This window comes from Uloborus diversus, chromosome 1, assembly GCF_026930045.1.
Source record: "Uloborus diversus isolate 005 chromosome 1, Udiv.v.3.1, whole genome shotgun sequence".
NCBI classification, from domain to species: domain Eukaryota; kingdom Metazoa; phylum Arthropoda; class Arachnida; order Araneae; family Uloboridae; genus Uloborus; species Uloborus diversus.
The window spans coordinates 163056842-163071135 of NC_072731.1; the positions used below are offsets into that span (position 1 = coordinate 163056842).

The window sequence follows — 14294 nt, forward strand, 5'->3', positions numbered from 1 at the left end:
TAGTCCCCACCTTTTTTTTATGCGTAAATAGCCTGAGCTTCGCCAAAAATGTTAACATGTGCATAAATTTTTTAAAAAAAGTGCAGTTAACTCGGTTCCCGCAGTGGCGGTGGTTCCGGTGGGGGAGGCAACTCCCCCCTCACTTTTTATGGTTGATTTATTTATTTTATTTTCCAATGTAGGAACCAAAACAAGAATTTATATAAAAAGCAGAAAGGTCAAAATTTTCAGAACAAAATTATTTGTTTTACTTTGGATTAGGAAAGATTATTTAGCACAAGCATTAACTGTTAGTTTATGTATTCGAATTTTAGATGTTAGGAAATTAATTTTTTTACTGAAACAAGCCAGACTTGTTTAATAACATTATTACCAAGTGTTTCTGACACCTCAAAATACGTCGGGGTAAATAATGTAAGTCGAACTCATAGCTAATTGTTTCTTAGGGAAAAGTTATTGTTTGCACAAAGTATCAAAATCTTAAGAAAAACGTGAGTTAAGCTGTTAGATTCGCATCAATTCCCACTCATATGCTCTCAAAATCAGCCGTAGCAAAACTTGGTTCTTTTTTTTTTTTTTGCCCCTCCCCCCCTTTTTAGTCCCAATCGCCGCCTCTAAGCTCTAAAGCTCGTATGCAAACTAAGATTTGTGTAACGAATAAATACCTTTGTGCTGAAAATTAAAATAATCAATTAACAAAATTTTTGAAGTACAAAAATTGCAAAACGTTGTTTTATGTGTATTTTATCGTTAAGACGCCATGCAAATTGAAGCAAAATAGCAACTGTATGAAATGTTGTGTAAAAAATTCAGAAAAGTTTAAAACGCAGTAGTCAAAAATAGTTAATTATTTTAGAATCTGAGCAAATGTTTGGTTGGTTATATCAAAAACTCAGGCGAAAGTGCAACTGTCTGCCGATTTACGATATAATATTGATTACTACTTAAAATGGGCGTAAAATAAAAAATAAATGTTTGAATTTGACGGTGGGGGTGCTTTTTTTCTGCGAGAAACAAAGAAGTTAGCTTGTTAAATGAAGTTTTAGTACAAAGTGAAAGTGAAGTTTTCGCGAATACAAAACTTCCTTTTTTGTAAGAAGAAGTAAAAAAGGTTGAGAAGCACTGATTTATTGTACGTTAGCTTTATTGTACAAACTTGCTTAAATGGTTTCTGCTGAAAAAAAAAACCGTAAAAAAACGCCCAATTCAGATACTTCCCTATTGCTAATATTGAATCCAGAACGCGTTTCTTCGAATTTATCGAAAATTCTTTTCTGCAGATGCTGCCGTTTAACTGCGCACGGCAGTACTGGGCTTGTAAAGTACTAAGGGGTCGTCTACAAATGACGCAACGCTTTGAGGGAGAGGAGGGGGTCCCTGAAATTATGACAGTTTGTGACAAGGAGGAAGAAAAAGCGTGTCATCACACATTTAGGTCGAAATGAAAGTGCTCTTTTTTGTAAGAATATGTTCAAGTAATAAGACGTAACTTGTGACAAGGAGAAGGGAGGGGTAGTGAAGTGATATTTTGTGACAAAGGAAGGAGGGTGTCAAACATGCTGAAAAAAATATGTGACATAATTTATGGACAGCCCATTAGAAGCTAAGCTAAAAAATATAAATAAAATATAGAACTTGTATATTTGTACAACTATTAATACGAAACACTTAGAAAGCTTTTTTTGTAATTTCTAAAATTGCTTAAATGACCTAAGCTACTCCATGTTTTTTCTCTCCACCACTTACTGTCTAAATAGAGGAGGACCCATAGAAAGATGGATTGATAATATCGAAAAAGATCCGAAATAAATGATGTGCAAGAATTGGATTACACCGGCTTTGCTGTGGGAAAAGTGGAGATTTGTCGTGATGGAGACAGAAGCCTGCGTAAGTTTTAACCGCCACTTATAAAGAAGAAGAAGCAGATTACACTTCAAGATTTATGAACATCTTATCTTTAACATTTTTCTGGAAATTATCAATGAAGTTTTGTATATACCGCTTAAACTGATAACTCTAATCACCTATCGTATTCTTAGAGTTTGAAGATAAGATATACCGCACGCGCTAAAACTTACCACAAGCAAAATTTCATTTACGAATTTGGCATTTCGGTTCACAACTTGTTAAGATTCCAGCTTTTAATATGCAGAAACAGCCTTCAATTCGCTTGTCTAGTGGATACGAGATGCCATTATTTGGACTGGGAATGTGGTTGGTAAGAATAATTTTAATGATTTTCTAAAAAAAAAAAAAAAATTGGCCGTGAAAAAAAAATCATTTGAAAAAGAAAACGGAAAAAATTATTATTTAAATCATGCTGAAGGTAGAAATTATTTATTCATACTATGTGCAAAAACTCGCTACTGCTATTTGTATGGAAAGCGTTCAGCTTTCTGTCCTCCCAAAAAAGAAAGAGCTTTAATGTTTTTAACTACCAAAGCAGCACAAGGTTTTCATCTTAATTAGTTTTTATAACTTTGTAATAGCTTCTTATAAAACTTTCATACCGTGCACTGCTTTCTGAAATGCTTAAAAGTGAAACTGATTTTTTCCCCTTATTAAAGATCGAACACAATTTTCTCAAATTTTTCACAATAAAAATACTTGTTAGCTTACTTCTGCCAAGTTTTTGAATGAAAATAGAGTGTTGAAAAAGTGATTGATTTTAAAATTCAGGGTTTTTTCTAAGAATTTTTCAGTATTATTGTTCAAACAGTACTATGATTTCAGCATCAATATTTAATTCATTTCTTATTAATTCAGTGCATATTTTCTACCTCATTATTAAAACAACCTTTAAAATAACTCAGCAAGGGTTTTAGCTTCTAAAGTCTGGGCTCAAAATGAGTAATACAAATATTTAAATTTAGTGTTTTAAAACTTAGTGTATGCTAATATTAGGCTTGCCAGACGTCCTGGTTTTCACACAAAATTCCGGTGTCCTAACCGGTTTACTTCACGTCCCGGAAAATGATAAATTTGATTATAGATGACCAAAACAGTTGAAAAGTAATTAACTGTGAAAGATTATTTAGGATAATTACTTTGTCATTTGTAACATTAACATGTAAAATAAATATTGAATTAGCTTGTGAAGGTTTTTACAACAATATTAAAAGAGTTCTAGCCAATGAAAAGTATACGTAAATATTTTCAGTAGTTGGCAGTGTATTTCACGTAAATATTGTTAATTTTTTTTTTCTCTTATTCAAAATGTTTCAACGTACTTAAATAACTTGAAGATAGAAACGTATTCGAAATAAAATATTTAAATTTATCTGCTTGGGTAATGTGTTATTACTCCTGGTTTTATTTGGTTTATGATTTAGTAACCATTTATTCATAGCATTGAGATTGAACTACACTCTAAAATACTAAAACCAGCCAAATGTGTGAACCCTTTTGAATATCCGCGACACTGGTGGGTGAAAAGGGGGGGGGGGAATGTTTCTCTTTCGGTGTCCCGGTTGAGCGTTTCAGAAAAGCTGCAAGTCTAGCTAATATGAACCCCCAGAAAAGCTGTTTAATATCAATGAATTAAGTTAATTAGCAAATTAATTTATTTTTTAATAATACTGAGAATTTCTCATTATATTTCGTCTTCCACTAAGAATGGACGGAAAAAAAATCTCTTCCCCAGTTATTGAATTTTCATTCCATGCAATTCTGATTCCTGGGCAAACTAATAAATGAAAAGAGTTATATGTTTATCTGAACTATGATACATGAGAAGACTAAGAATGTGTGATTTAAAAATGTTATATTCAATAAAAAGCATAACATTCTCAGGGTATTTTTTATTTTACTTCACATTAGTGTGCGGTACTTTTTGCTTTTACCCTAACTAGTTTAGCTAAAAGAAAAAAAAAATCCATCGCATACCAAATGAACCTTTGCTATATAAAAAAAAAAGTTGTAAGGTAACAATGCGTGAACAGACTTGGCACAGTTGAGAGTAGAATCCGATTGTCCGAATGACTTTGTTTCCTAAGAACTAATTTATTAGGAATTTGTTTTTATAATTTATAATGGGCTTCATCTTAGTTCCGCAACATTTACAGACCTACTGCATTTTTCAGGGGCTGATATCCATTCATTCATGTAGCACACCATTGGCAGATAGCAATTACCACTTGAGAATTATTACAACCTGTAACGAGTATTTTAATCAATGTTTTTTTTGGGGGGAGGGAGTGATTTTTACTTTGTTCTAACTGCAATGCGTATTTAAATTCCTTGTTTTTTATGTGAAGAGAGATTTTCATTTTGTTCCAGTAATTTTAATGAATAGTTTAATAAAGTTATTTTCCCTTTGGAGTTGGGGTGAGAGTGCACTTCTTCCTGCTGTGCGTACTTGAATGTTATAACAAGACGGTTAAGGAACTTTAAATATTGTTCTAATTTGAAGCTATAGCCTTTGTCATTATTTTAATGTAGATGCTTTATTACTGCATGGAATATGAAATACGCCTTCAATTTAATCTAAATTATGTGAGCAACCCTATCGAAATAAAGAAACTTCACTGAAGTAAGAATTACAAATTAAACAAAATTCAAAATATTTATCCCCTTAAGAAAAATGTGGATCAAAATGTGCATTACAATTATAACTATGAAAAAATCCCCCTACCTCGAAGAAAAAAGAATTCAACAAAAATACGTATTACAATCGGAAAAAGTAAAAATCCCCCCCCCCCGAAAAAAAAACGGAATTTTTTTCAATTCAAAGAAAAAAAATCCTCTGAAAAAAAATCGATTTCAACTTTAAACAAAATAAAAATTTCTCCACCAAGCACGTCCCTTAAATTTTTCCAGGGAAAGGGGGAAAAAGGCATCGAGTCGATGCGTAGGAAAAAAATTAAGTCCACATGTGAGGCAGTGAGAAGCAAAGGGATGCAAGTGAACATTTTCAAGTTTTGAGTAAAACGCGTATAAAGATTACGTCCTAGGTAGGCTTTCATTGATTTTTTTTCTAAATCATGCTGTACAGCAGCACCTACCAGGGCTATTAGTACTATCTCTTGCCGTAGAAAGAGAAGGGGGTTCACCTACCATTTGTACTGGTTATTTTCAAATTTTTAATTTTGCCACTTGCATCCCTTTGCTTCTCACTATCTCATATGTAGAAATACAATTGATATCCCAAAGCCTGAAGAGTGGAGCAAATACTTCTCCTGATCCTTGTAAATGACATACCGGTCACCCCTTCCTCGAAGAAAAAGAAATAACTTTAAAAAAGTGTGTTTTACTCAAAAAAAAAAAACTCAACGCAATGCATTGCTTGACTAGCCACAACAAAGCTGAAGGTACTAAAACCTCAAAACACACTATAACGAGGTTTGTTGCGTTTAGCTTTGTTCAGGGGCGTGCATTGAAATTTTGGGGCCCGTCACAAATGACTATTACCAACCCCTGCATATAGTTTACTCCTACGTCCCTACATATATTTCACCCCTCCTTTTAAAAACCTCAGGCCCCCTTCAGGGTAAGGCCCTGGCCAACAGATGTTTCCCCCCCCCCTCCCCTCTATGCACAACCCTGGCCTTGTTATGGCTAGGCGTGTCAGACGTACCGGTTTGACCGGGACAGTCCCGGCTCTCAGACAAAATCCCGGTGTCCCGGCCGGTTTACTTCACGTCCCGAAAAACGATAAATTTGATTACAAATTACCAAAAAGTTCAAAAAATAGTTAACTGAATGATTATTTAGGATAATTACTTTATGATTTGTATCATTGACTTGTAAAATTAATACCGGATTAGCTTGTGGGGAATTTTACAACAAGATTAAAGCCAAGGAAGACTAAAAAAAGTCCTATAATATGAAAAGTATATCTAAATATTTTTCAATTTTTTATTCCTCGTTCAAAGTGTTTTTCCTAACTGAAATAAATTGTAAAAATTTACATCTGGGAAGCGAAATGTTCAAATTTTATCTGCTTGTCATTTTTTATTACCCCTTTTTAAGTTCATGATTAGTAACCTTTTATTCATAGCATTGAAATAATAATACTGCCCTATAAAGCTCCAAAAATCAGCCAGGGATGTGTACCCCTTTGAATACTAGCGACGAGGGGGGGCATTCTAGTGTCCCGGTTGAACATTTCAGAAATCTGGCAAGCCTAGTTATGGCTTTTCCAGACTGATGGAATAGCCATATAACAAGGGTAAAAAACTACAGTTTCTGGATATTGAACCGAGATCTTGGGTTTTTTGCTTGCAATTCAGACTTAAACGGTTTTTTTTTTTTTTTTTTTTTTTTTTTTTTGTAGTTTTAACAACATTTTATATGCTGCAGTTTAATTTTACTGATTATATTTTTAGTCGGATGATGAAAACTCTGTTGCGGTTGCTTTGGAAACAGCCATTGATTTAGGATATCGGTTGATTGATACGGCTTTTGCATACAAGAATGAGCACTTCATCGGGAATACCTTGAAAAGAATTTTTCAGAAAGGCGTAGTAAAAAGAGAAGATTTATTCATAATCACAAAGGTAAACAATGGATTTAGATTAATCACCTAGATACATTACTTCTGATTTATTTCTATTTAGTTCTAGTTAGTGTTAGTTAGATTTCAAAAGTGTTCAAAATAAAGTTATGTATAGGCGTTCCTCGTATAACACGGTTAATTCGTTCCGTGTAGTATCAAAACCGTGTTATACGAGACTTTTTTAAAAATAACTTTTTAATTTTTTTTTTACACTAATTAATCATGTACATAGTAAAACTCATGTCAATAACTATCGTGTTGTATCGAAACCGTGTTGTAGGAGATTTAGAAATAATGTAAATCAAGGGATCTGTACCGCGTTATATGGAAACAGTATGGAAGAAGTTTCTTAAAAACAAAATAAAAACTTATTATTAGAGATATCAAACATTAACACAATGTATTAAACAAAAATGAAATTCCTTCTTTTTAAAAGATAACACTCGTGTTATATCAAAACCATGAAGTATTAAATTCAAGTTTCGTACCGTGTAATTTCGAAACCGTGTTGTAATAATCGCGAATTTGGTACCACGTAATTTCGAAACCGTGTTGTAAAAATCGCAAATTTGGTACCGTGTAATATCGAAACCGTGTTGTAATAATCGCAAATTTGGTACCGTGTAATATCGAAACCGTATTGTAATAATCGCAAATTTGGTACCGCGTAATATCGAAACCGTGTTGTACAAGTACCGTGTTATATGAGGGACGACTGTATATATAATTTGTTTAGGAAATTATCTATATTTTTATTTAATAACCAGTTTCAGCACTCTCAACTACAGGTAGTTATCAGAATAACGGAAACACTCTGTGACAAGTGTGTTGGGAATCGCTACTCTGCCATAAATGTTCTGTTAATAAAGGTGCTTTCTGACTCTAATCACTTACACTGGTGAATCCAGATGGTGATTGAGTTCTCTGGTCATTTTTGCTGATATTGTTCGCTTTTTAGACATTACAATCCTCTTCAATACCGTCGATTTCTTTTACTAAGCTTCTCTTTGAATCCACTACTTTGCTTTGCCGAGCTTGTCTTACCGCGCTGCGTGCATGCTGTCATAATTTTAGATACTGTACCTCTAGAAACACCAAAAAGTTGAGATGTTTCAGTTACACTTGCTTCAGCTAGACGCCCCCCACAATTTGACCTCTTTTAAAATTTGAGAGGTCCGAAATTTCACGCGCTTGAAAAAAATCCAAGACGTCCAGAACTTCACTTAATCCAACATATACTACCAGAATATGTACATTGCTATTTATTATATAAAAAAAAACATATCTACTTTTATTCTTTATTACGTACGAAGCATATTTAAAAATGTCACTTTTATTCACAAGTGTTTCCATTATTTTGACAACTGCCTGTAGCTTCAGTGTCAAATTTGTATTGTTACCTTGTATTGACTTTATATGGTGATCCGATGAGGGAAGAGCTCGATCTCACAGAAGTGTTCAAAAGGGGACGCAGCGCCTGAAAGATTGATTACCGCGGATTTAAATGAACAAAGTACTATACTCAACTCAGTTTGTGATCTTTTCAACTAGCGCTCTTCTAATCTTTGATAGAACCAATATACTTGACAGAAGATTATGATTAATAATATGTAATGTAAATGCTTTTCATGTTTTGTTTTGCGTTGTTTCACTTTTTTTTCTTCCTTAATTTCAGCTGCCTCAGAACGGTCTTAGACCAGAATCCGTTGAGTATTTCTTTAAAAAATCCCTAAAAGCACTTCAGTTGGATTACATTGACCTTTATTTGATCCATGGACCCATGGCATCAAAAGTAAGTTTTCTCCTTAATGCATAAACATGTTTCAAAATTTATAATTACATTTCGTGAAATTATGCATAGTATAAACTTTAAACGCATTAACCTCCAAAGAACTCTTAAAATGTTCGCTTTAAGAACTCTGCTTATCCAACACAAAAGAAATTTCGCACCCCATTTAGGAAAGCTTGAACGTCTTTAAATGGGTACATTAAACGTGCTAAATGGTTAAAAGTCTCAAAGAACGAGAAACAATTGTAACAATATTACGTTATACTCCTGACAGTATTTTAAGGCAAGAATCATGCATTGTTTTACATAAAGCTGGGTAATTTGTTACAGAACACTCTTCTTCAAAGAAAAAAAAATTTCTCCCCGACCTTTAGAGGTAGAAAAATACAAAAAAAAAAAAAAAAAAAAAAAATCAATACAGTTTCACATTTTTACCATTTAATAAAGGTAACGTCGATGTTTAAATTAAAGCAACGGTGGTATTGATGTATCGACCGAAAAGCATAAATGTTTCGTACCATCAACGTTTCAAAACATCTAATGTTTTGATGACTTAGAAAACTCTCACAAATGCTTTCAGGCAGAACTGACTTCACAGTATGAACTTGTCAATTTGTTACTAAGATTTTTGAACTCTTAAAGTAATTTAAAATACTTTTCCGTTCAAGATTATATTTATGCGTTTAAATATAAAAGTAAAACGAAACATAAGTAAGTTCATTATCATCTTCTGTGATGAAATGTGTAGCATGTATGGAAAAGCAAATCAGACATGCAAGGATAAATCATTCTACCTTGCGTGTTTTGGTAAAACACATGCATTTGTTTTACCAGATTGTGCATGCGTTCGTTATTTCATGGAGGATGTATCTTTCTTATTGCACTTTAGAGAAATCAAAGCTGACATCAAAGTTTCAGTCCAATTACTTATACCCAAATAAAGTAATTTTAACAGGATTCATCTTCTCTCTACTACTGTAGCAATGCACTTTCCGTAAAATGCAAGCATAAGAACTTGTGAAGTACGATAGCTGTCCATCATTTTTTATTAACACGCTTTTATTAGCTTCACTTGTATGTTTGTAACTCTCCTTTGGACTAAGAGCTAGTGGCTTATTACTGTTAGTACATTCCACCACTTTATAAGCGTTCGTAGCCAAGCGGTCTAAGGCGCGAGTCTTCGCTGACGTCCACCTCCGAGAATTATTGGGCGTACGTTCTAATTCCGTCTACATCGAAATTAAATTTATAATCTTGCAACTCAATTTTCGCCCACTTTTTGTGATCGGATTCTTTTAAAATTTGGAATGCAACCTCAGACCCGATGACAATGAAATAATCTGTAATCAAATTAATTTATTAACGATAAGTTATTAGTTTATTCTAATTAACACGCTTTTATTAGCTTAACTTGTATGTTTGTGGGTCCAACTTTCCTTTGGACAAATAGCCAGTGGCTTATTAGAATTACTTACAATGTACAAATCAGAGCTCCGGAGTGCAACAATGTTTGCACATGAATTTACCAGAAAGCATTCAAAATGTCTGATGCAAATAATGCAATTGAATACTAAGGTACATTCTATTATAAATATAATAGTTTAAAAAAACTAAAAAAACACGCTTTAGTAGCAAAATGCACTAAAAAGTAAAAAATAATCTTTGGATGACAAGTATATAAAGTAATTGACCAAACACTTAATTTTACTGTAATAGAAAAAAAAGCGTGGGGGGCTTCTTATCAGTTGTCTTAAATTTCTACCAATTGTTATCCATGCAAAAATGTAAATAGGCAACCCCTCAAGCTTTTTTTTATTACAGTAAAATTAAGTGCTTGGACAATTACTTTATATACTTGTCATCCAAAGATTATTTCTAACTTGTTAGTTCATTTTGCTACTAAAACGTGTTTTTATAGTTTTTTAATCTATTATTTTTTATTTAAATTCTGTCGGAACTAAGTAGGAAGTAAATGTTTTGTATAAAATTATTTGTTTTTAAAACCACCAGTAAAGTGTTGTTGTCCAGCCTGGATGCAAGGATTGCAATTTGTCCGGTTTTTGTTAAATTTTATCGAAAGAAAGTTATGTTTTACCATCGTGACGGAAAAAAGAATTTAGAATTGCGTCAACTGTTGTCACTCGTCCATCTTTGGTTTTTGTTGATATCAAGGATGCCACAAATGTATAATAGACGGGAGGGGAGTCTCAATGACGCTGCAGCCGTTAGAGAGTGCACTTCACTGACACCCATTCTTGTTCTGTCTACCCTTGTAAAAAATACATTTAAATGCAAAATACTTCCGTGGACCTCCTTTTGACATTCACAAAATGAATTCTTTGTCTCTCAGATATTTCACTTTTTTTTTTTTTTTTTTTTTGAGCAATCACGATTGTTTATTGTTCTCACTTGACCGTCTTTGATGTTGTGGTTCCTTTTTCAGCTCGGACCAGGAACTTCTGCAGCACCACATCCCACTGGCGCGGTTCCTACACTGTAAAAAAAAATTCGGAAACGTTTCTGAGTATATCGTGCAGCTGCGGTTCATGAAATTTTCGAAAACGTTTCTGAGTATTTCGGAATTCTCTTTCTGAAATGTCCGGAAACGTGTCTGAGTATTTCGGAATCCTCTTTCTGTAATGTCCAGAAACGTGTCTGAGTATTTCGGAATCCTCTTTCCGTAATTTTCAGAAACGTTTCTGAGTATTTCGGAATCCTCTTTCCGTAATTTCCAGAAATGTTTCTGAGTATTCTGTGCAGCTGTGGTTCATGAAAGTTTCGAAAACGTTTCCGAGTATTTCGGAATTCTCCAAACAATTTTCAAAAACGTTTCCGAGAATTTCGGAATCCTTTTTCCGTGATTTTTTCTAAAATATAATTCTTTATTATAGTATTGCATACCATATCAGTTTCAATTCTTTCATATCTAAGAGCAATAATACAAGCAATTTTAGAATCATTCGTGGATTTTTTTTTTTTTGGAATTTCTAATGACAAATAGCATGGTTAACAGCATAACATATGCACAGTTATAAATTTTTGAAAAATTATGAAATAATCTACTAGTTTCATTCCTAATCACAAAATCGTCGGGGAATTGGAGTGGGGGTACCTTCTGAAAAGTGGGGATTGTTTGTTAAACAATCTTAAACTTCAGTTTTTCTCTCAATATTTTCAAGACAAAACTATCAACATATTGTATTTTTAATGCAGAATTTAAAAACATATCTTGTATCAAACTTGATAGTTTTTATCTTTGGATAAAATTTGACAGGACTTACCTACCCTTCGCGTTCCGGAATTCGTTCACCTCAAGTCAATTTATCTGACGAACAAAGTGTACCGAAAAGTACCAACAGAGAAATTGATGAATTTAAATATGACACCAAGTCCCTCTGCTGGAACCATTCGGGTTGATTCTTCTGTTCTTGCCCTTTTCCAGCTCATCACAAATATAAATACTTACTCAAAATAGGTTACTGATTTTATTTTTATAGTGTGCGCAAAATGCATTATATATTTTATTTATTAAAACATTGAACTCTATTACATGATTTTTCCATTTCATATATACGAGAATACCCCCCCCCCCCCCACACCATAAGAGTGATGGTGCACCCATAAAATGCTATGAAGCGCCCCCCCCCCCCCCTTGAAAAAGCAACATCATATACATTATAAATCAAAGTATCATATACATTATAAATCAAAGTATCATATAAATTATAAGTCAAATACTTTAATATGGTGTAAAAATACAAAATTATTTTATTAAGTCTTTTTTTTTTTTGCTTTTGGTAAAATTGAGGCTCGTAAAACGAAAAAAATGAAGACACTTTTAAATACATATATGTATTTATTTGTTAAATAAATTAATACACATTTAACTAATTTAAAGCGTTTCGCTAATGCAAATATTTAAAGAGATATCGTCATTTAGATAATACTGAAGCACTATGTTCCTAATTACAAGAGATAGTTTTTTTTTTTTACTTCATACAATCTAGCTACACTGTTTACAAGAGAATGAAAACATGCAACCTTAAAGACGAACTATCAAACCTGACAATTTGCATATTATAACATTTAATTCATAATGCTTGATACATAAATGTTCAGCCAAATATTAACTGAGATTTCCACATAAAAACAAAGTATACAATAACACTTATTTAAATTTTTTTATAATCTTCAATTCATAAATTTTATAGAATATAACTAGACACACTTGCACTTTAAATATGTGTTCTATGTAATGTAAAATATTTTCAAATTGCAATAGTTCACAACGAAAAAATTATACTGAAGAAAAATAGTTTTTTTAACGAGATTTATATGAACTAAATCTCTTTAAAGTAATAGAGTTGCAAAGCGACTTACCTATTCGTCGGTGGTGGTCTTTTGCAGGCTTTGGTCACCAAAAAGGTGATTTTTATGACAGAATAAAATTCTGCCAACAAAAATTACCCATTTGGTAGAAAGAAGAAAAGTATCCAAGAAAAATTACCTACACAAGTTATGCGACGCAATGAAGTTACATGGCGTCCTCTCGGCAATTATTTGGTTTTTAATTTCAGTTTGTATTCCTTCCGCGAGCATGCGTCGAGAATTTGCACTTCGTACTTAAAAATAAGTGACATAGCTTCAAATTCAATCTCATGACGATACATAAGCAAGAAAATATAAGACTTTAACATTATCTTCAGTGAATTCATGTGAGGAACAAAACTTCTACTAATCCCCTTGATGAGTGTTACTTCGCATACATGAGTCAGCAGTTGTTTTCATTGCGTGCTTTCGAAAGTTTCAGTTTAGATTTGCTGCTGAACTATAAAATTGCCGTGTCACCTGCGCATGCGTCGACTCTTACTTTCTGGCTAAACGGGAAACGTTTTTGATTATCGCAGAAAACTGCGGAGGGCGTACGAATCTGTGTATTACGGAAAACTTTTTTGTATATTCAGAGAGTTTTCCGAGATTTTTTACAGTGTATGGTCCTGAGCACTGTCCCACGGAATCCACTTCTGCTGGGCGGTGGCGTCCATGTCCTACACACGCATGCTCATACACATTCACACATGCGCGCGTCTTTACACATGCCTACGTGCACACAAGTAAGCCTACACACACACACACTCAACTAGACACACGTAACCACCCAGGAGGAGAGATATTCTTGGTGGGGAGGGGAGCCGTTTCTAGAAACAACAACTTCAATGAGTAGTATCTTGTCGCAACTCGTGATTGCGAAAAACATAATTTGAATTCAAAGTTTCAGAATTCAAATTAGTGTTGATTGGAAGGAAGCGGGTCACAGGTCTTTTATCTTATTTTTTTTTTTTTTAATAAAAAATCTTAAAATATTAACAAGGATTTGAAATTCAGAAATTTCTTTGCAAAGAACTAAAATGCATTTATTGCATTATCCCTTAAACAAGATCGTGTGTGATGCAGTTTTTCAGATTCAAGTTCCGTTTACTCATGCTGTGTTTTCTTATCTAATTGTGTTCCTTTTTTCAGCGAACGGCAGATGACTACGAAATCCTATTCTTTAAAGATGGGGCATTTGAACCAGACACCAGTGTTGATTTAGTAGAGACTTGGCGAGTAAGTTAACGAAAAGTTTGTCAAACTTCCGCACCATCTTAAGCTTCAAAGAATCAAACTAAGATACCATTTTTAGGAAGATACTTTCATATTTTTTAGAATATTTCTTCAGTTATGAGAAACTTCAACTTTTTAAAACTTCCACACTAACTTTAGTGTAAAAGAATCATAAGATACTGTTTTTAGAATGATACTCTTACCTTACAGTTTAGAAAATTTCATCAGTTGTAAGAAACTTCAACTTTTTAACGGCAAGTATATGATAAGCACGTAATTTCGAAGGATATGAGAATCAAGTCGGGTATAAAAGTTTCTTGGGTTTAAAACAGTCGTAACTTCAGTTTATAGTTAACTCTAGATAACACAAAGTCCCAAGGGACCGGCTAAAACGTTTGAGTTCCT

The 14294-nt window shown here is 33.3% G+C and overlaps 1 protein-coding gene across 2 annotated transcripts in view; it reads left to right on the forward strand.

Moving 5' to 3' along the window:
* The first annotated feature begins 1754 nt into the window (after nt 1-1754).
* The window catches only part of LOC129222620 (1,5-anhydro-D-fructose reductase-like), a 34695-nt gene continuing 22155 nt past the window's right edge, over nt 1755-14294 (forward strand). The window contains exons 1-4 of one of the 2 annotated variants that reach the window (XM_054857149.1): nt 1755-1887; nt 6327-6497; nt 8172-8288; nt 13806-13892. In XM_054857149.1, the coding sequence (XP_054713124.1) occupies nt 1810-1887; nt 6327-6497; nt 8172-8288; nt 13806-13892 (453 nt within the window). In that variant the 5' untranslated portion in view covers nt 1755-1809. Of the gene's footprint in view, nt 1888-1953; nt 2219-6326; nt 6498-8171; nt 8289-13805; nt 13893-14294 lie in introns of those variants that run through there. The other variant, XM_054857158.1, reaches the window with a different exon arrangement.